The sequence below is a fragment of the Pseudochaenichthys georgianus genome, chromosome 24, assembly GCF_902827115.2.
Source record: "Pseudochaenichthys georgianus chromosome 24, fPseGeo1.2, whole genome shotgun sequence".
NCBI classification, from domain to species: Eukaryota; Metazoa; Chordata; class Actinopteri; order Perciformes; family Channichthyidae; genus Pseudochaenichthys; species Pseudochaenichthys georgianus.
Genome location: NC_047526.1, coordinates 32,491,253 through 32,518,436, shown reverse-complemented (window position 1 = coordinate 32,518,436; position 27,184 = coordinate 32,491,253). Strand labels below are relative to the sequence as shown.

General features: G+C 41.0%; 1 protein-coding gene across 1 annotated transcript in view; it reads right to left on the bottom strand.

The window, feature by feature from the left end:
- The window catches only part of LOC117440119 (uncharacterized), a 41,396-nt gene extending 22,512 nt beyond the window's left edge, over positions 1-18,884 (bottom strand). The window contains 13 exon segments of the mRNA XM_071201927.1: positions 167-289; positions 462-500; positions 1,561-1,758; positions 2,939-3,085; positions 3,590-3,966; positions 3,968-5,391; positions 5,519-5,754; positions 8,990-9,094; positions 12,672-12,776; positions 13,210-13,314; positions 14,498-14,602; positions 15,058-15,180; positions 18,534-18,884. Of these exon segments, the coding sequence (XP_071058028.1) occupies positions 167-289; positions 462-500; positions 1,561-1,758; positions 2,939-3,085; positions 3,590-3,966; positions 3,968-5,391; positions 5,519-5,754; positions 8,990-9,094; positions 12,672-12,776; positions 13,210-13,314; positions 14,498-14,602; positions 15,058-15,158 (3,065 nt within the window). The 5' untranslated portion in view covers positions 15,159-15,180; positions 18,534-18,884.
- Between the last annotated feature and the right edge of the window lie 8,300 nt (positions 18,885-27,184).

The window sequence follows — 27,184 nt, the reverse complement described above, 5'->3', positions numbered from 1 at the left end:
AGTGACACCTCTTCACTTTCCTCTTCTGGGTTTCTTTACTCTAATGTACTTTGTTTCATGACTGTACTCCACAGTGATGCTTTACTGTGTGTATATACTGTGACCTGCTACTCAGATCAAACCAGACTCCTCTTCAGGTCAGTTTACAGCAGAAACAGATTCTTACTTTGTGTCAGAGGGTCCAAGTGTATTACTCAAATCTGGAGGTTTTCTGGACACTGAATATGTGTCCTCCTCCTCATCATCCAAATCTCTCATGGTCTCCATTCTGAGAGATGAACTAGTAACCCTGGAGACAAATACAAAACACACACACACTTTATAATGCAAGCATTTCAATCAAATCCATCATAATGATACGTTTTGGTTTAAATGTGTGCTGTAAAAAAAACGTGAATGTTTGTGAATAATCTGCAAACCTTAAAATGTCAAAGAAATTAACCAAAACATATTCATATTACCAAGTTTCACCCAAACTTCCTTCGTAATTCCAGCTGGAATTTTAACATGAATTGCATGGCAGTGAAAGTCAAGGAAAGCGAGGAACTGGCACAAGCTACATGTACATTTAATCAAGTAAATAATAATAATAGATGACAACAAAAGGGGCAAATAATAAAGTAAAAAAATAATGTTTAATAAATAGCAGTGGGAGTGGAAGCAGGGCGACTGTGATGGGTTAGGGGTCAAAGGCCATGGGGAACAGGTGAGTTTTAATGATGACTTAGTACCAAGTACTGTACTTAAGTACACCTTTGAGGGACCTGTACTTTATTTCAATGTTCCCCTACTTTGTACTTCTACCCCACAGTTCAGAGGTAAATGGTGTATTTTTACTCCACTACATGTATTTAACACCTTTAGTTATTACAGATTTTGATTAATGATGTGAAATATAGTCAAGTGTTAAATCAGACTTTAGTTCCACCTGGAGTAAATTCACAAGCTACCCTGCAGTATACAAAGTCATTCAAACGAGCTGCACCTTTACCAGCTAGCAACGAGCCTGTCAGCTTCTCGACCAATCAGAGCACACTGGGCTCACAGGGAGGGGGGGGGGGGGCAGGAGCTCCAACTAGCCGTATAGGACAGAGTGAATACACAGACTATACAGAGATGCTGTTTGAGAAACCAATGTGAGTTTGGAAAATTGCACAATTTAAATCTGTTCTAGTCGACCTCAGCAATGGAAATATGATCAGTAGAAATGGCCGTGACACGGGACCTTTAACACACATGTTAGAAACAGCAGAAACTGAACATATTTGTTAGAGTTTGATAGTTTTAATAGAAATATTTAATTATTGTATTCATGTGTTTATAATGTCATTTATAAAAACATGATGGAGAATATAAGATGAATTCAGGTTTTTGAGAGGTTCAGAGTGAATTATGCAGAGTATGATTTGTCTTTAACATTGCTCTGCCACGGTCAATGAACTAAACCACAGAAGAAGAAAATAGAATTCAGCATTAAGATGCTCAGTGAGGATCAGGGTCATATCAGCCTGATGTCTGCAGCTCAGAGTCAACACAACTCTCACATATTCATCTCAGCACAGAAGGAAAAGATGGAGAACTGACCCGAGAGCCTCCAGTCTGCAGTCTGGACTCTCCAGATGATCACTCAGCAGCTTCACGACTGAATCCTGCAGAGCGTTCTGACTCAGGTCCAGCTCTCTCAGATGGGAAGGGTTGGACTTCAGAGCTGAGATCAGAGCAGCCCAGCTGATCTCTGACAACCTGCAGCGCCACAGTCTGAATAAAGAACACATGATGCAAGTTTAGAAAACAATGTTCCTATTGAAATAATGAAAGTTCTAATAATCTGATTAGCTGGAGAAGTAGAGAATGTAGAAGTTTATAAAGTGGACACTCCCGACAGGTTAAACACAGTAAGTTCCAGAAAGAGAACAGAGCTCTGATTGATATTTGTAAGGTTTCAGCGTTAGAGTCTGTGAGCTTATTGTTTTGTGTTTATTCTGGTGGCCTTGCAGTTTATTTTGATGTTGGCTCTGTCCTCTCGTTTCAGGTGTCATCACTTCCTGTCGTGGTGTGTCACCTGCCAGCTTGATTGTGATCTCCTGCTCTGGATTGTGTGCACCTGTGCCTCATTAACTGTTGTGTATATGTAGCCCTGTTCTCCTGTTGTCTTTTGTCGGTTCGTCTCGATACCAAGTCCATGTCTGTACTCCCTCGTGTAAACATTGAGCATACTAGTCGAACCTAGTGAACTATTGAGTATCCTAGTAGATCCTAAAACCTTTTTGTATATTAAAAGGTATTTTTTGAAATCAAAAGAATCGTGCATCTGAGTCTTTGTGAGTCCTTCGTGTCAATATGAAAGACAACGTGCTCCACCTTCAATACAAAGTGGTGACTTCACATCTGAAGCTCTGCTCCTTCTACACTAACTCGTGATGTGCAGCCAGACAGATACAAGCCCACAGAAACTGATCCAACTCAAGACCACAGAGTTCACAAAGCAGCAGCACCAGAGACTGAATAAATAACACACAATGTAAGTTCAGAGAACAATGGTCCTGCTTGAGGTAGTTCAACGTTTCATCATCTTTTCAGACCTGGAGAGGGTTCAGAGGTCAATGTCAGAAATGATGTAGATACTTTTATAAATGTAATATATAAAAGTATCTGTGATAATGCATCAGAACAACCTCCTTCATCTCCCTCACAGCTCATCAGTGCTGACAGCATCTTCACTGAGGCATGGAGCGCAGTGAGAGTCTGTGGAAGCTCCAGCACTGTCCGTCACACATCTACTTTCTCTGCTTTCTGCTAGTCTTGTTAAATATTCAGCAATTTAGAAAGAAATGTGAACTTATTAAAATATCTTTGTACTCAGGCAAATCATGGAATTATAAATATATCAGTTATAAATACTGTACAAAACCACATGAACTGCAGCCAGTGATCTGACCTCAGAGCCTTCAGTCTGCAGTTTGGACTCTTCAGTCCAGAACTCAGCTGCTCCGCCTCCTCTGAATCCAGCGGAATGACTTCCAGATCCAGCTCTCTCAGATTGGAGGCCACGACTTCCCAGTCTAAGAATCCACTGTCAGGAATTCTGTTATAACACATATTACAGAATGTGTTAATATAAAAAAAGGGGAAACAATATATTGACTTCATGCATTTGAGGAAAAACATTTTGAATATCACGATCTGATCACCACTGGATGGCTGAGTGTGATCTGATCCCATGTCTGTCCCCTCTTTGCTAGCTACCTTCTAGACTAGAGTCAACATCAATCAGATATTACTCTGTGTCTAATTTAACGAGAAAGAAACTGCAATCATTTCATAATAACTTTACTCCATTTAATGACATAATACAATGATTCTGTATGTTGTGATCACGTGTTGCTGTGATAAAACATCCTTCATGTCTTTTTGACAAGGACAATGAAGAGAAGAAAAAACTGTACAATTTTGAAATTATTACAATAATTGTTTTAATTCAATTTTGCTCTCACAGAATGTGAAACAGCAAAAAGTTGTATCGTGTTTATTTGAAAGGCTAAAATCCTTATCTACTCTAATCTATAAAGTTAATCACATCTGGACTCACACAGCCGTCCTGCAGTTCCTCTCAGCTGGAGTCCGTCTCCGTCGTCTCTCCTGTGATGTTTCGTACTTCTCCAACTCATCCAGAACCTCCTCTGACATCTCCAGCTTGGAGGCCAGAGCTGAGCAGCGTTCCACAAAGAGTCTCTTCTCTGATCTGTTCTCTGACTTCAGGAACTCTGTGATCTCCTGAAGTACTGAGTGGTCGTTCATCTCTGTCAGACAGTGGAAGATGTTGAGGCTCCTCTCGGGAGAGACGTCATCACTTCTCATCTCCTTCAGGTTGCTGATGGCTCTCTGGATGGTTTCTGGACGTGTGTCTGTGCGACCCAGCAGGCCTCCTAAGAGTCTCTGGTTGGACTCCAGAGAGAGGCCGTGGAGGGAAGCGGACAAACAGGTCCAGGTGGCCATTTTTACTTTTGAATGATTTCATCATGGCGCTCTTTAGGAAGACATCCAGGGATGGGTAATCCTGATCACTGCTAAACATGTTGTTATAGTCTCCCTGCAGGAAGTCCTTCAGCACCGCTGTGTCTCTGTTGGTGTGACAGTGCAGCATGTAGACTGCAGCCAGACACTCCTGAATGCTCAGATGAACAAAGCAGTATACTGTTTTGTTGAAGATCACACTCTCTCTTTTGAAGATCTCTGTACACACTCCTGAGTGCACCAAGGCCTCTGTGACGTCAAGACCACAGCGCTCCAGGTCTTCTTGGTAGAACATGATGTCTCCTTTCTCCAGATGTTCAAACGCCAGCCTCCCCAGCTTCAGAAGAAGCTCCCCGTCAGCCTCCGTCAGCTGCTGTGGACTCGTCTCATGTCCCTCTTCATACTTCTGCTTCTTCCTCTTGGTCTGGACCAGCAGGAAGTGTGAGTACATGTCAGTGAGGGTCTTGGGCAGCTCTCCTCTCTGGTCTGTAGTCAACATGCGGTCCAGAACTGCAGCAGTGATCCAGCAGAAGACTGGGATCTGACACATGATGTGGAGGCTCCTGGAGCTCTTGATGTGAGAGATGATTCTGCTGGACCATTCTTCATCACTCGATCTCCTCCTGAAGTACACCTCCTTCTGGGCGTCAGTGAAGCCTCGTACTTCTGTTACCCTGTCGACACACTTAGAAGGGATCTGATTGGCCGCTGCAGGTCTGGAAGTTACCCAGACGAGAGCCGAGGGAAGCAGCTTCCCCCTGATGAGGTTTGTCAGCAGCACGTCGACTGAGGACTGCTGAGAGACATCGGACACAACCTCATTGTTTCTGAAGTCCAGAGAAAGTCTGCTTTCATCCAGGCCGTCAAAGATGAGCAGCACTTTACAGACAGCCAGCTGCTCTGCTGTGACCTCCTGTAAGGTCGGATGGAAATCATGGAGCAGCCTGAGAAGACTGTACTGCTCACCTTTGATCAGGTTCAGCTCCCTGAAGGAGAGCGGGATCACCAGACTGACATCTTGGTTCTCCAAACCCTCGGCCCAGTCCAGAGTGAACTTCTGCACTGAGAAGGTTTTTCCAACTCCAGCGACTCCGTTGGTCAGGACCGCTCTGATGGGAGTCTGCTGGTCAGGTGAGGCTTTGAAGATGTCCTGGCACTTGATTGGAGTGTAATGGACGGTATTCTTCTTGTAAGCTGCCTCAAGCTGGCTCACCTCATGTTGGGTGTTAACCTCTTTACTCTGTCCTTGTGTGATGTAGAGCTCAGTGAAGATCCTGTTGAGGCTGGTTTCACTTTTATCAGTTCCTTCAGTCACTTGTTCACATCTCCCCCTCAGACTGAGCCTATGTTCATCTAAAACCTCCTGCAGACCACGTTCTGCAGAAAGAGAAGGACACGTGAGAATAATGAAAATGTTTTAAATGAACTTATATTATGTACAACACAACAGGAAGAATCCTGTTTTCAGGCATGAAGACACCAGGAGACAGAGGTTAAGACTTACTTTGTACTGTTCTGGTCTGACTGGCTGTCTGCAGTCCAGCTCTGGTTCTGGATCTTTCTCCACACTGGGGACAGGAGGAGTCTCCTGATGGAGGTCGCTGCTCCCAGTATGAGGTGATGCACTGTCTGCAGAACCAGTGTCCACAGCTGGTAGAGACTGGATCCTTCAGGACGTCCTGACACAGAGCACAGCTGGACAGCTGCTCCTCCACAGGAACATGACCTGTCCTCTTCCGTCTGTGGAGATGAACACATCCTTTACAGCACATTACGGTGACTGATTGTTTAAGTTCTTTATCTGTAGATGATATTTCATCCTGATAACTGTTCCCAAGTGGTAGATATTTAGTTATTCATATCATTATGAACCAAAACGCCCTTCTGTCTGTAGCATCATCGCCTACAGCATGTTCACTGTACCTCACAAGTTGTACTACGGTGAAATTAAACTGGTTTATGTAATAACTACATAATGATTCCAATTTGTAAAAGCAGTTAACACTTTGTCAGGTCTGTCCACAACATGGAAAGCAAATCACTTTACAAATGCTAGTTAATGAATGGGGATTAGATTGAGTGGAGTGAGACTTAGCTGACATTGTGGCTGCTCCATTAACAGTCAAACTAACATCAATGGTTGATACACATACATGTTTAACTTCAATTCAATATGAAAAACTGTCGATATGTTCCTTATCTGATTCAAGTACGTCTGCGTTTCTATACTGTGGGCTACTGAGTTTCTATACTGTGGGCTACTGCACTCATGTAATCATTAAATAAGAGTTTAAAATGATCCGATGGCATATATATAGAATATACAGTATATATATATATATATATATATATCCAGGGTTGGGTTGTAACGGAATACATGTAACGGCGTTACGTAAGCAGAATACAAAAATCAAGTAACTGTATTCAGCTCGCGTTACATTTGAAAAACGAGTAATCTGATTACAGTTACTTTGGTAAACCTGAAGTGAATACATTTTGGATTACTTATTGGAATTATTGGTGGAAAGATTTCCTCTCAACATTTAATATTCATTACTAGTAGGTACAGCCGATTCGAATCATCAGAGCCGCCGCAGAAGGACCAAAAAAGCGTTTGAAAAAAAATCGCGGGTCCGCTCGCTCAGTGAAACAATAACAACGAAACATGGAGGAACAACAGTCTGCGTTTACATCGCGTGTGTGTATAGGTGTGTGTGTGGTTAAAACACATCAGCCTGCGGTCGCTCTTTAGCCTTACTAATGATTATTTCTGAAGGTAAACACAGTGAAGGCGGTGCGTGAAAGGCACGGCGAGCTCGTCTTCTCAGAGGCGGAGTTAACCCTCCCGCTGCCTCCTGGCGCTGCAGAGATTTCATGAAGTGAAGGAGGTGTTGCTTCTATAACACAGCTGCGGGCAGCAGATACTGTGAGAGTCACGGCCATGAATTCATAGATCAAGGCAGACTGGTGCACACACTCTCCTGTTTTGCCAATCCGGTGCTTAAAGAAATATAGCTCTACACCCCTGGCCGAAATGTCCTTAAAATGAAGTCCGAGTTCGACATTTTAATTCATGTCCTGCCAACACTGGCAGGACAGAAGGCGACACGCCCATTTTAAGCCGTGTCCCTCACTCCTCACATCCCAAGCTGCATCCCCAACAAGTGTATTATGTTGTTGCATCGTTTCAGATGTGATGTTTCAGTGGTACTCTTGATAAGCCATTAAAGCAGTAAAAACACGTTCAGTTTCCTTTTGCTTTTTGTGTCTCCTGTTCACCAAAACATACCCAGGAAAAAGAAAGTAATCCAAAAGTAATCTAAAAGTAATCTGATTACGTTACTTTTTTAAGGCACGTAACTGTAACTGTATTCGGATTACTTTCAGAGCCATGTAATCAGTAATCAGTAACTGATTACATTTACAAAGTAACCCTCCCAACCCTGTATCTATATAAACAGTGTAGGAAATAAGTATTTGATCCCCTGCAGATTTTGTAACTTTACCCACTTTCAAAGAAATGACCAGTCTGTAATTGTAATGGGAGGTTTATATAAACAGTGAGAGTCAGAATATCAAAAAGAAAATCCAGAAATTGACAATAAGAGATAAAAATAGATTTGCATTTAACTGTGGGAAATAAGTATTTGATCCCCTTGCAAAACACGTGTTAGTACTTGGTGGAGAAACACGCTTCTTCTTGGTCTCCAGACTTGTGCACATCTCAGGAAGGATTTGGTCCACTCCTCTCTGAAGATCCTCTCCAAATCTTTCAGGATTTTAGGCTGATGTTTGGCATCTGGAAGCTTTAGCTCCCTCCACTGATCTGCTATGGGATTAAGGTCCGGAGACTGGGACCCCTCCCTCACCTAAATGTGCTTCTTCTTTAGCCACTCCTGTGTTGCCTTGGCCGCATGTTCAGGTTTATTGTCCTGCTGGAAGACCCATCCATGTTCAGTGTCCTGCCTGAGGGAAGGAGGCTATCGGCCTAGATTTCACGGTACATGGCCCCGTCCATCCTCTCCTCGATGCAGTAAGTCGTCCTGTCCCCTGAGCAGAGAAACACCCCAAAGCATAATGTTTCCACCTCCATGCTTGACGGTGGGGATGGTGTTCTGGGAGTTATAGTCAGCGTCTCTCTCATCTGACCACATCGTCTTCTCCCAAGCCTTCTCTGAATCATTCAGATGTTCATTGGAACATTTCAGACGGACCGTTCATGTTCTTCTTGAGCAGGGGACCTTGTGGGCGCTGCAGGGTTTGATCCATTATGGTGTAGTGAGTTACCAATAGTTTTCTTGGGGACTGTGGTCCCAGCTGCCTAGAGATCATTAACAAGTTCCTCCCGTGTAGTTCTTGGCTGATCCCTCACCTTTCTCATGATCATCAATACCCCACAGGGAGAGATCTTGTGTGGAGTCTCAGACTGAAGGTGATTGATTGTTGATTGATGCCCATTTTTCTTCCTTCCATTTCCAAATAATGGCACCAATAGTTGTCTCCTTCTCACCTAGCTGCTTTCTGATGGCCCAGCCCAGCCCAGCCCAGCTCAGCCCAGCCCAGCCCAGCCCAGCCCAGCCCAGCCCAGCCCAGCCCAGAGGCTGGAATCTGATTGATTGATTCTGTGGACAGGTGTCTTTTATACGGGTAACAAGTTGATATTAGGAGTACTTTTTTAAAGGAAGATGACTTATTAAACCGGTCTGTGGGAGCCAGAATCCTTGTTTGTTGCAAGGAGATCAAATACTTATTTCCCACAGTTAAATGCAAATACATTTTCATCTTTTATATCATGTACATTACTGGATTTTCTTTTTGATATTCTTAATCTCAATGTTTATTTAAACCTACCATTACAATTATAGACTGTTCATTTATTTGTAAGTGGGCAAAGTTACAAAATCTGCAGGGGATCAAATACTTATTTCCTCCACGTCCATATGTTCGTCAGTTCAGAGTAGAAACAGACTCTTACTTTGTGTCTGGGGGTCCAGGTTCATTACTGAAGAGTGGAGGATCATCTTTAGACCAGTCACTCTTCATAGACTGACAGCTGGAGAATGGAGACTCTGCTCTCCATCTGTGGAAGCAACACATGTTTAACACACATCACTAGTTCTTGTAAAAAGCAGCATTTGATTTCAGTTTTGATTTTCTTTCCCCTTTTTAAGATTTTTGTTGTTCCTCTAAACTTTATGTTTTTAAAATTGTGTTTGTAGGTTTCTGTTGTTACAATTCTTTGTGAGAGTGCAAAGTACTCTTTGACTGGTTTGACTGGTTGGTGACCATTCTGCGCATTGCACAGTTGACGACGCACAACAAACAGCAAGAGTTCGACCAAACTTCTTGATTGTACTTTAATGCGTTTCTTTACAGTAATCTACTACGATTATTTACAGCACTGTGTTTCTTTACTGTAACTGTAATACTCTGACAGAATATGTGGATAAGCAATGCTTGTTTATGATCAGACAGACAGTCAGACATTCAAACAATGTGTGAACTTCACCTTCCTTCAAGACATAAGCCTGTGTCTCTGGTTTATTAATAAATACTGAGTATTGGCACGTTGTCGTCTGGAGTATTAATTGTACACATAGTACAAGAACAAGACAGTTACCTACTGTGTTATTGCGCTTTACAGTGTTTCATTACTGAACTCTACTGTAGATGTTTACTGTATTCTTCTGTACTGTAATCTACTTCACTCGTATAATTATAAAATTATATTTTAAATTGTCAGATAGCATTCAAACTAAATGCTCTTCAGGTCTGATCACAGTAGAAACAGACTCTTACGCCCCGTCTACACTACAGGCATCGAACAATGCTTTCAACGCTTCGCCCATTCACTTGAATGGGGTGACGTAGAAGATTTTGAATCTTCGCCAAACTGCATTGTGGGGAGTGGAGCATGGCTTTGCAAGCATCGTGAGCATCAAAAGTAGAGCAATGTTCAACTTTTGATGCTCCCGATGCTTTCGAAGCTGGCATCAGCCAATCAAATCCCGTTTATGCAAATCCCGCTAGTACAAGCGCTAGCCAATCAAACCACGTGCAAGCTGGGAGAGCCAGACCGCAGTTCATTTCCTCATATTCCAAACGAGAAATCACGGTAGCAAATCACCCGGTTCTTTCTGACCAGAACTATTTACCGGGATACAAACCGGAGGAGCCAGGCATGGAGGGAGGTGGCAGAGACAGTGGGGGAAACTGGTAGGTTTTTGCCTGTTTGGGGAGTTTATATCCAGTTTACTTCGTTTTAACATTGCTATTGCTTTGTATGTCGCAAAAAATCGCCAAGCTTCAGACACGCCCAGCTTAAAAAAAATGTGATGCCTGTAGCAGCAGTTCCGTTGACGCTGGGCGTGTCTGAAGCTTGGGGATTTTTTGCGAGCAACGCGACCAACAACCAATCACATGAATCTCCCGCCCCCGACATACAAAGCAATAGCAATGTTAAAACGAAGTAAACTGGATATAAAATCCCCAAACAGGCGAAAACCTACCAGTTTCCCCCACTGTCTCTGCCACCTCCCTCCATGCCTCGCTCCTCCGGTTTGTATCCCGGTAGATGAACAGAGACTGATCATACAGCACCGGGTGATTCACTACCGCTATAATGAATTTTCCCTCAATTTTTTTGAATATGAGGAAATGACCTGCGTAGTCTCTCCCAGCATACACGCGGTTTGATTGGCTAGCGCTTGTACTGGCAGATTTGCATAAATGGGATTTCATTCGCTGATGCCTCCGTCGAGGCGTCAAAAGTTGAACATTGCTCAAGTTTTGAAGCCAGCAATGACAGCAACGCCAGCAACGCTCTACGTCGCTTCGCAAAATGCAGTTCGGCTAAAAGTGACGTCACCCCATTCAAAGTGAATGGGCAGAAGCGTTGGAAGCTTCAACGCACGCCGCTGTGTGGACGGGCCGTTAGGTCGCGTTCACACCAGCCTGGTTTTGTCCGGTTGAATTGAACCCTGGTGCGTTGAACCCCTTGGTGCGGTTCGTTTGGGTCGGTGTGAACACAGTCCGAGACCTCTGATGTGAACTAAACAACCGGACTCTGGTCCGCCTAAAACAGGTGGTCTCAGAGCGCTTGCTAATGAACTCTGGAGCGGTTCATCGCTGGTGTGAACGCAGTACGCACCAAAACACAGGAAGCGTAGTATTTACGAGTCACAAGAACGCGGATGTCTTCAAAATCTTTAGCGAAAGAGTGAAGCAGATTGAAGTGTTGAACAGTGTTGTGTAAAGAAAAAATGCTCCGTCAACTATACATAAAAGTCAGAGCCACCGGTCGTCGATGAAACCTCCTCCTGACTGCTGAACGTCTCTCATTATATGTGGTATAATATTTTTTAACGCACGTCGTCTGATTGTATAATCATATGGGCCGTCCGCTAGAGTTTGTTGATACGCTCTCCAGATTAGATAGATAGATAGATATATAGATAGATAGATAGATAGATAGATAGATAGATATATAGATATATAGATGGATAGATGGATAGATAGATAGATAGATAGATAGATAGATAGACAGACAGATAGATAGATAGATAGATAGATAGATATAGATGGATAGATGGATAGATAGATAGATAGATATATAGATGGATAGATGGATAGATAGATAGATAGATAGATAGATAGATAGATAGATAGATAGATATATAGATGGATAGATGGATAGATAGATAGACAGACAGACAGATAGATAGATAGATAGATATATAGATGGATAGATGGATAGATAGATAGATAGATAGATAGATAGATAGATAGATGGATAGATAGATAGATAGATAGATAGATAGACAGACGGATAGATGGATAGATAGATGGATAGATAGATAGATAGATAGATAGATAGATATATAGATGGATAGATGGATAGATAGATAGATAGATAGATAGATAGATAGATAGATAGATAGATAGATAGATAGACAGACAGATAGACGGATAGATAGATAGATAGATATATAGATGGATAGATGGATAGATAGATAGATAGATAGATAGATAGATAGATAGATAGATAGACAGATAGATGGATAGATAGATAGATAGATATATAGATGGATAGATGGATAGATAGATAGATAGATAGATAGATAGATAGATAGATAGATAGATAGATAGATAGATAGATAGATAGATAGATACTGTATTGATCCCAATTTGGAAAATGTTTGGGTTGCAGCAGCATAAAAAACAAGGGAAATAAGAGAAAGAGAAATTAAGATACAAGAAATAAACAGTATTTCTGAAATAAAAATAAAACAGCATTAAAAAGTTTTAAATATATATATATACGTGGATGTGGAAAATATACTTGTGGAAATACAAATTTCCAATGACAAATATAATGCAGGATATTATGGTGCAAGAAATTGATTATTCAATGTTAAATGTAATATAAATGTAAAATGTACAGCAGCATGAAAACAACCTGCCGATGCTCCATGGTGGAGGCTCTGGTAGAAATGGCGGGGTTTGCGTTTTTACCCCCTTAATGTCTGACCAATGGTTGAACAGTATTTCCGTGCACATGACTTGTGTTTACAGTTTATAGTCCGTTTGAGTTTTGCCCTCGTGAACTCAAAACAAACCTTCTGAAAAATGAAACAATGTAACAAATGCGACCTTACTTTGTGTCTGGGGGTCCAGGTTCATTACTGAAGTACATAGGTTCCTCTTTAGACCAGTCACTCTTCATAGACAGACAGCTGGGGACTGGAGACTCTGCTCTCCGTCTGTGGAAGCAACACAATGTTTAACACACATCATTAGTTCTTGTCAAAAGTAGCGTTTTATTTCAAGATTTTTGGTCAAACTCTGAGTTTTAAAATTGTGTTTGTGGGTTTCTGTTGTTACAATTTATCCGTGGGATTGAAAAGTTTTAAATGCTTAGGGTTAATTTACTTAACAAAACACACATTCTCACGTATCCGGTGTGAGAATGATTTCACTATAGTAGTTTATTTACTATTGCTGTTGATGCAAAGGAGCACACCGTTCAATCACATGTCTTTACTGTACTTTTCTGTATTTATTTACTGTGTTTTACTGTGTTTCTGTGCTGTTATTTACTGCACTGATGTACATATTAAAGAACAGTGTATATTATCTGTTGGCATATCAAATGAATCCTCTTCGGGTCAGTTCACAGTAGAAACAGACTCTTACTCTGTGTCTGAGGGTCCAGGTTCATCACTGAAGCGTATAGGTTCTCTTTTGGACCAGTCACTCTTCATAGAAACACAGCTGGGGACTGGAGACTCTGCTCTCTGTCTGTGGAAACAAGACATTTGTGACACACATCATTAGTTCTTGTAATAAAAAACAGCGCTTGATTTCAGCCCGTTTACCCGATTAAAGGTTTTTGGACTTGCTCCCAACTTTCTGTTTTCGAGTCATGCTTGAGGGTTTGTAACGATCAACTATCAAAAATAGCTGTGTTAAATAAACGCACAAGGGGTTCTTGATATGAAATAATATTATAAAGGCGAAACAGAACTGATAAACGGACAATCTACTCTTTCCACAAAAAGTGTATCTACTACTGTCTCCATCCACACATTCACAACATAAACAAAGACGGGTTTTATACGTTATTCAATTATATTGACAGTTTTCCAGCCAAGCAAAACTCAACAAAAAGTCCGCTCGGCGATAAACCGAAATTGTCATTGCCTAATCCTGGCCACTATAGTTCATTGACAAAAAAGGCTGTTGCTCCTGCGCCCGTCGGCAGCAAAAAACGGAAATGTTTGTAGGCCTATTTAGGTTATAATCCACAAAAAAGGAAACACGATGATCGGCGTGGCACAAAGGAGCGATCTCACCCTGTGTTGGAGAGAATCTCTCTCTCTATCTGTGCGCGTCCTCTCCACGAGACGTGCTTCCAGGTCGGTCGATGCAATATCCACTTTCAGTTATATTTCCCGTTGTATTTTAACATATGTATACATGCTGAGGAAACTTAAATATCCCGCTGAATACCCGCATTCGCCACACACACACTTCCTCCTCCCGTGAGAACCAACCCCTGGCCTCCCGGTGAAGCGCCCACTAAAAAGCCTCTGGGCGCGCCGCGACAGGTGAAAGTGCAGGTGAGGCTTGCAGACCCGCACCCTCAACCCGTACATACCAGTGGACATTAACAACGGCAGTTGGAGGATATTATACATGTATCATAGATAGTTCATTTCATGATAAACAACATGCCTTAAACCTTTTCCCTGCCACTACAGTTTAGAAGGAACACCTTAAATCAATGTGCGGCCGTCACAGATGTCTGTCATTACAATTAATTTGTAACAGTGACAAATCTTACATGTTTGAATTTACTGTAATTGACCAAACTGTGTTTCTGTTCTGTAAAATGTCATTATTTAGAGAACACTTTAGATGATCACATGGCATAAAAACTGAATCCTCTTCCGGTCAGTTTACAGTAGAAACAGACTCTTACTTTGTGTCTGAGGGTCCAGGTTCTTTACTGAAGTATATAAATGCATCTTTGGACCAGTCACTCTTCATAGAAACACAGCTGGGGACTGGAGACTCTGCTCTCCGTCTGTGGAAGCAACAACATGTTTAACACACATAACTAGTTCTTGTAAAGGGCAGCTTTTGATTTCAATTTGTTTACGTTATTAAAGATGTTTGGACTTGCTCTGAACTTTCAGTTTTTAAGTCGTGCTTGAGGGTTTCGGTTGTTAGAATTCATTTGTGAGAGGGAAAAGTGTTACAAGTTCGAAGTTGATTTACTTAACACAAAGTCCTACATCTGGAATGTGAGAATGATTTCACAATAGTAGATTATTGACTGTTGCTGATGATGCCAAGGAGCACAGCTAGAGCTCAGTGACACCTCTTCACTTTCCTCTTCTGGGTTTCTTTACTCTAATGTACTTTGTTTCATGACTGTACTCCACAGTGATGCTTTACTGTGTGTATATACTGTGACCTGCTACTCAGATCAAACCAGACTCCTCTTCAGGTCAGTTTACAGCAGAAACAGATTCTTACTTTGTGTCAGAGGGTCCAAGTGTATTACTCAAATCTGGAGGTTTTCTGGACACTGAATATGTGTCCTCCTCCTCATCATCCAAATCTCTCATGGTCTCCATTCTGAGAGATGAACTAGTAACCCTGGAGACAAATACATAAACACACACACACTTTATAATGCAAGCATTTCAATCAAATCCATCATAATGATACGTTTTGGTTTAAATGTGTGCTGTAAAAAAAACGTGAATGTTTGTGAATAATCTGCAAACCTTAAAATGTCAAAGAAATTAACCAAAACATATTCATATTACCAAGTTTCACCCAAACTTCCTTCGTAATTCCAGCTGGAATTTTAACATGAATTGCATGGCAGTGAAAGTCAAGGAAAGCGAGGAACTGGCACAAGCTACATGTACATTTAATCAAGTAATAATAATAATAATAGATGACAACAAAAGGGGCAAATAATAAAGTAAAAAAATAATGTTTAATAAATAGCAGTAGGAGTGGAAGCAGGGGGACTGTGATGGGTTAGGGGTCAAAGGCCATGGTGAACAGGTGAGTTTTTAATGATGACTTAGTACCAAGTACTGTACTTAAGTACACCTTTGAGGGACCTGTACTTTATTTCAATGTTCCCCTACTTTGTACTTCTACCCCACTACAGTTCAGAGGTAAATGGTGTATTTTTACTCCACTACATGTATTTAACACCTTTAGTTACTTTACAGATTTTGATTAATGATGTGAAATATAGTCAAGTGTTAAATCAGACTTTAGTTCCACCTGGAGTAAATTCACAAGCTACCCTGCAGTATACAAAGTCATTCAAACTAGCTGCACCTTTACCAGCTTTGAGAACACTTTAATGATCAATCATTATAAAACATATCATATATATTATTCTGAAATGGACCAATCTGCACAATCACTACTTTTACTTTTGGTACTTTAAGTATATTTTGATGCTAATACTTTCTACTTTTAGAAACATTTTGTATGCAGGACTTTTACTTGTAATTAAAAGAGTATTCCTACACTCTGGTAGTTCTAAAAGATCTGTGTACTTTTACTCAAGTACAAGATCTGAGTACTTCTTCCACCTCCAGAAATCAGTAAGAAATATAATAATAATTCCTTACATTTATTATAGCGCTTTTCCAGATGCTCAAAGCGCTTTACACATATTTTTTTATACATGCAATGGTCACTGTGGACAATACCCACAGGAGCAAGTTGAGGTGAAGTGTCTTGCCCAAGGACACACCGGTTTTACAGACGCAGCAGCGGCGGGTTTCACCAATAGAGTCTGGCTGCAGACCGCAGCAAGGAGGCGTTTCCTATAGGGGCGTGTCCTATAGGGGCGTTTCCTATAGGGGCGTTTCATATAGTGAACGACGGGAGCCGGCTCTCGCCCGCGAACAAGCCGTTTTTTGTTTTGTTTTTGCGGAGGGATCTAGATTGGCATGAAGGCACATTATGCAATGTGCAATGTGGACATTATCCCGCTTATTACACATGGCCACATTCTCAACAAAGTAACGACATGACTCCCAATAATAATTGAAATGCTTTTATGGATTTAGAAAAAGATTTTATTGATTTAAAAAATAGTTTTATGTATTGATTTAAATTGACATGCATCCGCTAAGAAAAGTAGTCCGTTGTTACCGTTTGAACTAACGTAACAACGGCAGGAGCTGCTTCTATAGTGTTTTTGAGGAGCTTCATGATTACAGATTTGAAAACATTGTTGCTTGCTTTAAAAGTAGCACAATTCATTATGTCAAACCTTGAAAGATATCCCTGCCCTAATGCCAAAAGTAACTGGCAACTGAATATATGTCGCCGTAGCTATGATGTCTATGTCTGGACCGCTGCGTAAAAAGGAGGGTTTCTGACCCATTACTTCTCTTCTTACTTCTATAAGAATAAAACACGGAGGACGGAGATCTCTCTTTGTCCCCCTCTTCTCCCCGCTGCAGCCTAGCAGTTGATCTCAAAGCACTCTCCCCTCTCCTGCAGGGAGAAAAACTATATTTATATACTTTATATAGGTTGATACAGTAGCCCCTTTTTTTAAATAGTTTTTATAGGTGTTGCCATTTGTTTTGTGTAGCGTGGTTCTACAAGCAAGTCAATGCATTAATTGGGTGGTATCAGAGAGTTACACGGGTCTGTAAATGCAATGAAAACAATTGGCCACAGCAAATAATTTATATGAAACATGTAATTTTTACTTTTGAATACTTTAGTACAAAGGATGTCTTGAATAATTTAAGTGATATATGTGTACACATATAAATCATTAGTCAAAACAGGGCTACATTTGATTTAATTAAAAGGTATAATATGTGGTAAACTGAAGAGCCCTTTGGGAGCCGAAAGAGCCGGCTCTTCTTGGTGAGCCAAATGATCCGGCTCACCAAGAAGAGCCGGAATTCCCATCACTAGAACAATGCGAGGATTTATAAAAGCAGCTGGAATCCCTTAAATTGCTATTGGATAAAAAAGTTAGGAAACGCCCCTATAGGAAACGCCTCCTTGCTGCGGTCTGCAGCAGCCAGACCCATCTCGGTTTCACCCCTTGATCTGATGATCATTGCGCACTGCGCCACACCGTCCATCTTCACGCCTCGAAGTCATCGAGGCGCTTTTTACAAGTACACAAGTACACATTAGTATCATACATGTACTGTGGACAATACCCACAGGAGCAAATCCGGGTGAAGTGTCTTGCCCAAGGTGGCGGCAGGAGCGGGTTTCGAAATGGAGTTCCCCAGCACCCCCCTTGATCTGATGCACAGATGCCCAGACCACTGCGCCACCCGTCCCCGTAACTACCTCGGTGTAAAAGCACATTTAATCCATGACAAATGTTGAGCACTCGTTCTTTAGGTCTGGTGAAACGGAGGGGTGGCATTATGCTGAATCCAGGAAATGGACAGGAAACTACTTTAGGAGCAGATTGTGCTCGCAATATGCTCTGACGTCTGCCAGTAATTCGGAAATCATCATAATTTATAATAAAGTGAAAACCCCTCTTATTTTTCTCAGCAGTTTTTCATGGCCCGCTTTATTAGACTACAACACACTTTTCGTTTGTTTTATATCTCTCCAAAATACAAGTTAAAAGGCCTACTAATATTTTAAACTTCTGATTTATGCCATGAAGATTAATCACAGTTTATGATCGTGATTTACGCTATTACTTTTTTGTTTTAAATCAACTAACACCACTAGTGTAAACAACAACAAATACATCTGTATACTGTAGTTATGTAACCACGATGGCGCAGTTCTAAAAAGGACGTGACACTTGGTGAAAGGGGAAGTTTAGGCCTACAACATTTCAATATGCCACATCGGACTCTAAGATGTTGCTTTTGATCGAGACTGTGTTTTTCTGAGATAAAGTAAAACAGAGTAAACATGAATTGTTTAGACAAAAACAGCAGAGCCTGGTTTTAACCATAGGTTTTAACACTCACCCTGTTTTCTTTCTGCTGCTCTGTTGAAGTTTAAAACGGAGTCTGGCAGGCTGTCTGTTTTCTAAGTTTCACTTTTGACGTCTCTCCCTGTTGGTATGGAATCAGTTTTGTGCCATTAAGATAAAGCAACACTTTCTCTGAATCAAGCAAAACTAAGAGTTTAAGAGAGAAAAAAACGGAGTTAAGCAAAATACATTTAATTTAAAAAAGTAAAACTATAAGTCCCAAACAAATAAAGTGTGTAATCATGTAAACTATAAGCCTTTTTTCTTTGTTTTAACATATATTTTTGTTTGCAGTTTTCTTTGCTTCTTTTCGATGATCAGACTTTTGCTCTCGCTGCAGCTCCTCTCGTTTGCGCTCCTTCGTTTTTTGTTTGCGATTCTGGCACAAAAATCCCAGGTGGGCGGGACTTTCAGGGATGCGTCCCCATTGGTTACTCAGTTTTTGAATGACAGCTGACTACACAACAGATCGTACAGTGCAACTCATGCAGCAAACTCCGGAGTCCACTCAGCCACGTTAGTGTTGGTGCCTCCTGTGGAGTTTTCATTCAAACAGACCAGACCTAGGCTGCATACCAACACAATTAGAAACATGCTCACAGCTTACTATGTTGGTCTGAAGAGCTGAAGCATTTATTCATAAACAATGGATACAAACTGTGTTGTCTCATTTGGTATCCTGTGAGAAAGTGAAATACATTTACCATTAAAAACTCAACATACTATTCCTAGCCTGAGGAAGATATGAATAATGAACAGATTTGATTGGAATCTCTAACATTTTCATGTAGAATAAAGACAAAAGTATGATTATAAAAATGTATTGACATTTGAACCAGAAGATGAAGTCTCAAAGAACGTTTTAAATAAAAGGACATCAAACCAAAAGGTGGATAATATTAACATCTATTAAATGTATGTGTCAAGACATTTGGTCAAATGAAATGACACTGAGCCAGTGATCACAGCTACGCCCAGCATGGATGAAGCTGGTGCAGGTCTTTCTTCCTAGGGTTACCCAAACATGGCGACCCCCCGCGACTCAGTGAGGTCGAGAAGCATGTGGTTTTCTCCCAGCCAATCAGCGAAGATCACTCTACGCCACAGAGCGCGCCATTGGGGAATTTGACCAATCAGCAGAGGCCTGAAACGGTTAGGGTTAAACTAATAGCGCCCTATAAAAGGTTAAAGATCCAAAAGATCTAATGTGTGCTAACTTTTATTTGCCGCTCTGCTTTGTGTTACATTTCCCGCCATATTTCTCCATCAGAAAATTAAACCACTTTCACAGAAAACCCGCTCCCTCTAGAGTTAAACAAGTCGATCCTTATCTGGAATCAAGATAGAACATATGTGACGGTTAGCTTTACGTTTATTAGTTTCAATAGCGCTGAATGTTTGTATTCATTGATCTGCCATTTTTATTTTTTAAACGGAAACATTTGTAAGCACTTGTTCTGTGACACTGACATGCTCTTTAATGTTCATGTGGAAAGGATGCACGTACAATCTTTATGTGTTTTTATTGAGATTTCTGATTGTTTTCTTTTCCCCAAGTGGTAAATTTTTTAAAATGTAGCACCAAAGATGTGTAAAAAATGTCTGCAAATACAAAGGAGACTAAATAGAGCATAGAATAACCATTTTATATGTTTTATGCCCCTTTCACTATAAACCTTTACACTTAAATATTCACCTACTCAAAACATGATGTTCATAACTAAATGATGTCCTGAAAACCTCGACACTTAATGCTGAGCTGACGCCCTCCCACCAAATGCCTTCTTTTATACAATTGACTTTAGGTTGCGTAAATGAGACTAATTAGTTTGTGTTGTTCAAGAAACATCTTGTTGTACCTAAGCAGTGAGAGTGCTAGCACCTCACAAAGGGAAAGCAATGACAGTCTGCCTGCTGTTAGAGGTCATAACTTCCATCCTGAATGATCTCATGTAACATGTGTCACGCTTTTTGTTTACACCTTAATACAGTGGTTCCCAACCGGGGGTACGGGGACCCCTAGGGGTACTTGAGGGTGCCTGGTTGCCCGCAGGGTCATCGCCAAATAAATAAATAACTTTTGTTACATGAATACAGAAAATAACAATGTTTCTTTTCAAACATGACGGATTAAAGTGACTGTTCAGAGGGGAGGGGTCTTCTCCTAAAAAAAGACATTATTGCATTTCTAAATAAGTAGTGAGTCTAAACATATTTGTTTACCTGACAACAAGTGTACATTTCAAGTTTAAATGCATTTGTATTGAATGAGAGTTATACAAGTGATTTTCATTTAGGAGCAGTTGGGTTAAACACGATAACAAAGGGTTTAATACACGAAAACATTTAGGCGAATTATAACGGATGAGTGAGGGGGTACTTTATAGAATGGGGACCAGCTCAAGGGGTACACGAGACACAAAAGGTTGGGAACCACTGCCTTAATAGACACGGTGGTGGTGGTGGGCAGCTACATGGGCATGCTGCGGATATTCTCCCCAAACGTCAACAAGACCAGCGAGGGAGGTCCGGCTGACGCCCTGCTGCTAGAGGTCCAGCTTAAAAACGCCATCATCGAGGTAGAAGTGGGCAAGTTGGTCACGTAAGCAGACTGAAACTCAGGGAGAAGGCCATCGAAGGGTTAAAATAGATTGCCTTATGGTGGAATACAGGTTAATATAGTGTATATTTAGGTGATGAATGGAGAGAGTCAAAATGTAAGTAAATGATGTGCTTACTATGAGGTGCTCTCCATGGAGGATGGAACATGACATATATATATAAAAATAACAACAACTAAATGAAATTATTAAATACGGATAAGGGAAAACATAATATAATAATAGTTGGTATAAATAAATGTACAGATTAAAAGATTAGTTTTTCGTGAATAGTATATTATAGTATATCTGTAATGGTATGTTATACGAGAATATATTAACCTTCAAATAGCAGCAACAATCTGAGACTTATAATAAATTAATGAAATAGGGGATCTTTAAGATGTGTGAATGACAGAGGACAGAGTTTGTTCTTTCTGTTGCTGTTCTGTACGATTGAGGGTGATCGAGTTTGACGTGCATCTGATAAATGAATCTACAGAAGTAGCTAATTGTTGCACCAAGCTGCATGCCGAACCCTCCCAACAGCAAGCACCCTTTAAACGAGCTAACGGAAAGCTTTATTTGCAAACAGCCATAATGTATAGTCCGGCTGTGGCAAACACTAGGATGAAAACTGTATCTATAAGGATGGAAGTTATGAGATTTTATCAATAACAATTATTGATTGATTTCCCTGAGGAACTGTTGTGTGGATTATATACTCAAATAATAACATTTTAATTGTGTTAGTGATATCTCTACTAGGTAATTGCCAAGTTAATTGTTCCATTTTATGAGATTATCTTGGCATTATTGGCTTTAATTATGTATTTTCGGCTGTCTAGATCTAGTGTTAATGCAACATATTCATATTGTAATATCCTCTATCTTGTTTGCTGTGAAAACATCTCCTTCAGTGTATTTATACAATGTTCTCCCCAAAAACGTAATCCTACAAGATGACATTTGAACCTGATTGATAGCATCATAATAGGGATTTTATAGGGACGGGTGGTGTAGTGGTTTGTGCGTTTGATCATCAGATCAAAGGGGCGTTGGGGAACTCCAGTTCGAAACCCGCTCCCGCCCCACTGCGTCGGGCCGTTGTGTCCTTGGGCTTCACCCGAATTTGCTCCTGTGGGTATTGTCCACAGTAGATGACCATTACATATATATATGTATTTGTAAAGCGCTTTGAGAGTCATTGATAAAGTGCTATAATAAATATAAGGATTATTATAATGTACTGTAACTCAATGCACCAGTGCAGTGGCTCAGTCAGTAGGGGCTTGGACTCGGAGCTGTAGGGTTGCCGGTTCAATTCCCCGACCAGAACTAAATATGGAGTGTGGAGAGGTCCCAGTTCACCTCCTGCCCTGCCGTGGTGCCCTTGAGCAAGGCACTGGACATCCCCCTTCCCTTACTCCCATTGCTCCCCGGGCGCTGTACAATAGCTTCTTAATGTTGGTTAGCTCGTAGCTCAATTATTTAGCCAAATTATGGATTGAGTATAATGCTGTCGACTAACTGCTAATGTTTACTTCCTCTCTTTATACTGATTCAATAATGGATTCGTATTTTACATTTTAACATTATTATGCAAAAATTGAGTTTGTGGGTTTTATTCCAAATTGCCCTGACTGGCTCGTCAACACATGTTAGTATTGAGAGTATAAAGCCACGAAAAGCACCTCACCCTCCTTTCCTATTCTGTTTAATGTTTTTATCTCATTTTAATCATAGCTTGAACAATGGCTTCCTCTCAAATGAGTCTAAATCTTTCATCCTACGAGACTCATATCTGCGAGCCAGACGACTTTCCACTGATCCAGCTTGCCCTTGATGTAACACAGAGGACAAAGTTGGAAACTCTCTTCTCCAACTGCATTAAATAAACATTGCATTTCATTGCATACACTCTCCAGTAGCAGCTGTCAATGAAGCGCTGTCACATTCAAAGGGCACGGGAACTTTCAAACGGCAGTCGCTAACTCTGAGTCCGTGAAAGTGACAACACATCGCTGACGAAGGAGTTTTATGTTTAAACGTGCAGTATTTGGTTTGGCACATGTTCCAAATAAGTGTTGGTGTGTGTGCGGCCGTGTCTTCATGACTCCATCCATTCATCCATCTTCTCCTGCTTATCCGTGGTCGGGTCGCGGGGGTAGCAGTTCCAGCAGAGAGCCCCACACTTTCTTTTCCCTGGCGACATCAACCAGCTCTGACTGGGGGGTCCCAAGGCGCTCCCAGGCCAGCGAAGAGATATAATCCCTCCACCTGGTCCTAGGTCTACCCCTCGGTCTCTTCCCAGCTGGACGTGCCTGGAACACCTCCCTAGGGAGGCGCCCAGGTGGCATCCTAACTAGGTGCCCGAACCACCTCAACTGGCTCCTTTCGACGCGAAGGAGGAGCGGCTCAACTCCGAGTCCCTCCCTGATGACCGAACTTCTCACCTTATCCCTAAGGGAGACACCAGCCACCCTGCGGAGAAAACCCATCTCGGCCGCTTGTATCCGCGATCTCGTTCTTTCGGTCATGACCCATCCTTTTATTTTAAATTGGCAATCAAATAGGTTGCAACACACTTCTTAGCCTAACATGCATCTGGGTTTTTAGGTGAAATATAAACAGAAGGAACAAGACACTGCCACAAAAACAACTTTTAATGTGATTCAACATTCAAAACGGAGCAAAATGAACAGATGTATCCAATCCTGGAAATGATCTTTGTCCATGTTTAATTTAATGTCTGGCCATCCAACGTTTTTCTTTTTCAACCCTTTTCCTATTATTGCAGTATTTCACTTGGATTCAATGGGAGAGTGAATCAGGTTTTTTCCAAAAATGAACAAGAATGATGTATTTTAATTTCACTGCATGGCTTTAAACCATGCCTTTCAATGTGAAAATGTCCTCCGAGTCCAATCCTCTCCCAACCCAACACACTCTCACTCCCCAAGCGTCCAATAGTGACGTTTGGTCAGTGTCCGTGGCGTCCAATTGTGACGCTCCTAGGCTCCTTCAGCGTCATAAAGGGAAGCAAATAGCTTTCAACTGATTGCAATGTATTCCCATCTGCGGCGGGATTTGACACTCATGGAAGCACGGCATTCGTTTATGTCGGCTGCCCTTAAAGGCAATGTGAGCGTCCATTCCCATTGGATAACGGAGAATTGTACACCCGGAAGTAAGTATTCCTCTTACTGTCGATTGATTTGACAGTGATATCTGCACTACTCATCGACTAAAAAACACCAGATTATCCTTGTTAATTACACAACATTGATTGGTTTAAATTGTGTGAAATGCTTTTGTATTTTCCCCCTTCGATTCGGAGAAACAAATATGTTTTCTGAGTAAAGGATGGCAGAAGACACTACACTACCCAGAATCCCCAGCGTCTATGTCACATGATCTGCAAATTTCTCCCTGCAGAAAAAGAAAACATGGCCGAACTTCGTTTTATTCTAGGTGTAAAATGCCTATTTTAAAGTTAGTTTGGCCATTAAAATGCGTTTTGATGTCATTTGATGCGAGAAATATGAGTTGTTATTTCAGATTATGTGTGCAGTGGATGTACATGATCTTTAGTTTGCTAGTTATTACGAAGATTACTTCAGGAAATCGCGACGTTTTCATTGTTACCAAGGTGGTTGCTAGGGACGCTGCTATCGATATTATTTCTGTTATGTTGTGTAACTGTTTAATGGTGTTATCTTTATTGTTACCCCCTTCCCCGTCAATGTATAGTGTTGGTCCACAGCCTAAACATATTAGTTTAACAAAATCCGCATCTAAAGATAGCCTACGTTATTTTCCCCCTGTGCAATTCCAGTCTCACATCTCAGAGCACATCGTCATTAACAAATACCGGAAACAGACCGAAAACATTTAACAAAAATAATAATAATACTTTATTCCGAGTGTGCTTGCTTTTCTCTTTGAAAGTCATCACATAACGGCATTGTAATACACGGTTCGGCTGCATTACATATTACATATCTGCCGTAGTTCTGTATTTATAGAGCCCTGATGAGAAGACAAACATGAGGAACTGAAAACGTGACGTGGATCATAAATATATCAGCCATTAAACAACATCTTACATTTCTTTTCACACAATACGTCTCCTTGCAGTATCAACACTAATTCGGCTCACTTTTATATTTGATCCAATTTGTAGATAGGCTGTATTTACACCATAAAGGTGCACAGCTGATATAAAGGGACACCTGGTGGTTAAAGCATGTTATTGAATTTAATTATTTGTATTATTAGATATTAATACGATCCCTATAAAGTATATTCATTACTCGTTATTCTCTACTAATAGTTCATTAAAGACTGTATGTAATGACTATTTTGCACATCCCTTTCAAGATTTCAAGATTTTATAAGGTTTATTGACATATCATATAGGCCTACACAACTGTGGTGTAGTTCTGCACTGAATGAAAAACTTGGGTTGCAGGTTCCTCAATAGTGCATTACAAGACATCTATCAATATGTGTGCATACCTCCAGCAATGTTAACTATGTTGAAGCACTTATTTTAACTGATATTATACATAATGTATTATACTCTTATAAGATGTATGTAGATATTTCATCTCCGGCATTGTCAGGTATTGAACAATCAATAAATAAAGAACACAGAATTGTTGAATATAAAACACAGAATTTGTGTGATTATACTAAATGATTTTCAAATAAACACAACTGCATATGTAACTGTTACACATGCTGATGTAACGCAAATGTTCCAACTTGGGATCAATAAAGTATATCTTATCTTAAGCTGATCGATGGCTACTGCCATATTTGCAAAATGTGCCTCTGAACCTTGACAAGTGCATGTGGTGGACGCGGTGGACCCGTTCAAATCCAGTTTTGGACAGTCTGCCGTGGTTCCATCCCATTTCAAGTGCTGTTCGAGAATCGGCTTAACCCTCGGAGCACACTCTCCAATCACAGAGCTTGAGGACTATCACGGGGTTTGTCAAACATAGCACATGGTGTAGTCCAAACGATAGCTGGGGATTCTGGGTAGTGTAGTGTCTTCTGCCATCCTTTACTCCTGAGAATGGACGCTCACATTACCTTTAAGGGCAGCCGACACAAACGAATGCCGTGCTTCCATGAGCGTCAAATCCCGACGCAGATGGGAATACATTGCAATCAGTTGAAAGCTATTTGCTTCCCTTTATGACGCTGAAGGAGCCTAGGAGCGTCACAATTGGACGCCACGGACACTGACCAAACGTCGCTATTGGACGCTTAGGGAGTGAGAGTGTGTTGCCCAACCACACTCGTATTTTATTTGTGATATTAAATGTAATTTATAAAAGTCATTTCATTTCAAACCTTTAATTATCCAGGTGTATCCCATTGAGATCATTGATCTCTTTTTCAAGGTGTGGACCTCAATGGGATACACCTGGATAAATAAAGGTTTGAAATGAAATGACTTTTATAAATTACATTTAATATCACAAATAAAATACGAGTGTAGATACCTGCTCAAGTAGGTTCCACATGAAACGTAAAAAACATAAACAGAACAACAAAAGGACATTTTACAGCATCATTACAGGGATTATAATGTGCATAACTATCCACAAAAGTACCATTGAAACATCATGTAAAAGTTGTTGAAGCAGAGATGTTGTTTCAGTTCTGAATGTTTGGAGGCACAGCTGATCAGGCTGATGTGCACACTGATAAATATGCCAGTAACTGAGCTGTGTGTCGCTCTCTGGCATTTGCAGTGAGGCTGCGACTGCAAGCAGAAACAGGACATGAAGAGGCAAGAGGGACAAGAAGCACGGGGACGTCAGGCTGAGGACTGGAAGTTTTGTTTGATGTTTAGTTTGCGCTCAAATAAAGCAGATGTATGCCCTGCTCCAGCCCTGAGGGATCTGTCCCACAAAGCAGCTTCACATCAGGTTATCAGGTGATCTGGATACTCTCCTGAAAAACCCTCTCAACACCTTGGCCTATTTTCAAGTAAAAAAATAACTCGTGTTGCCATACATGGACAAGA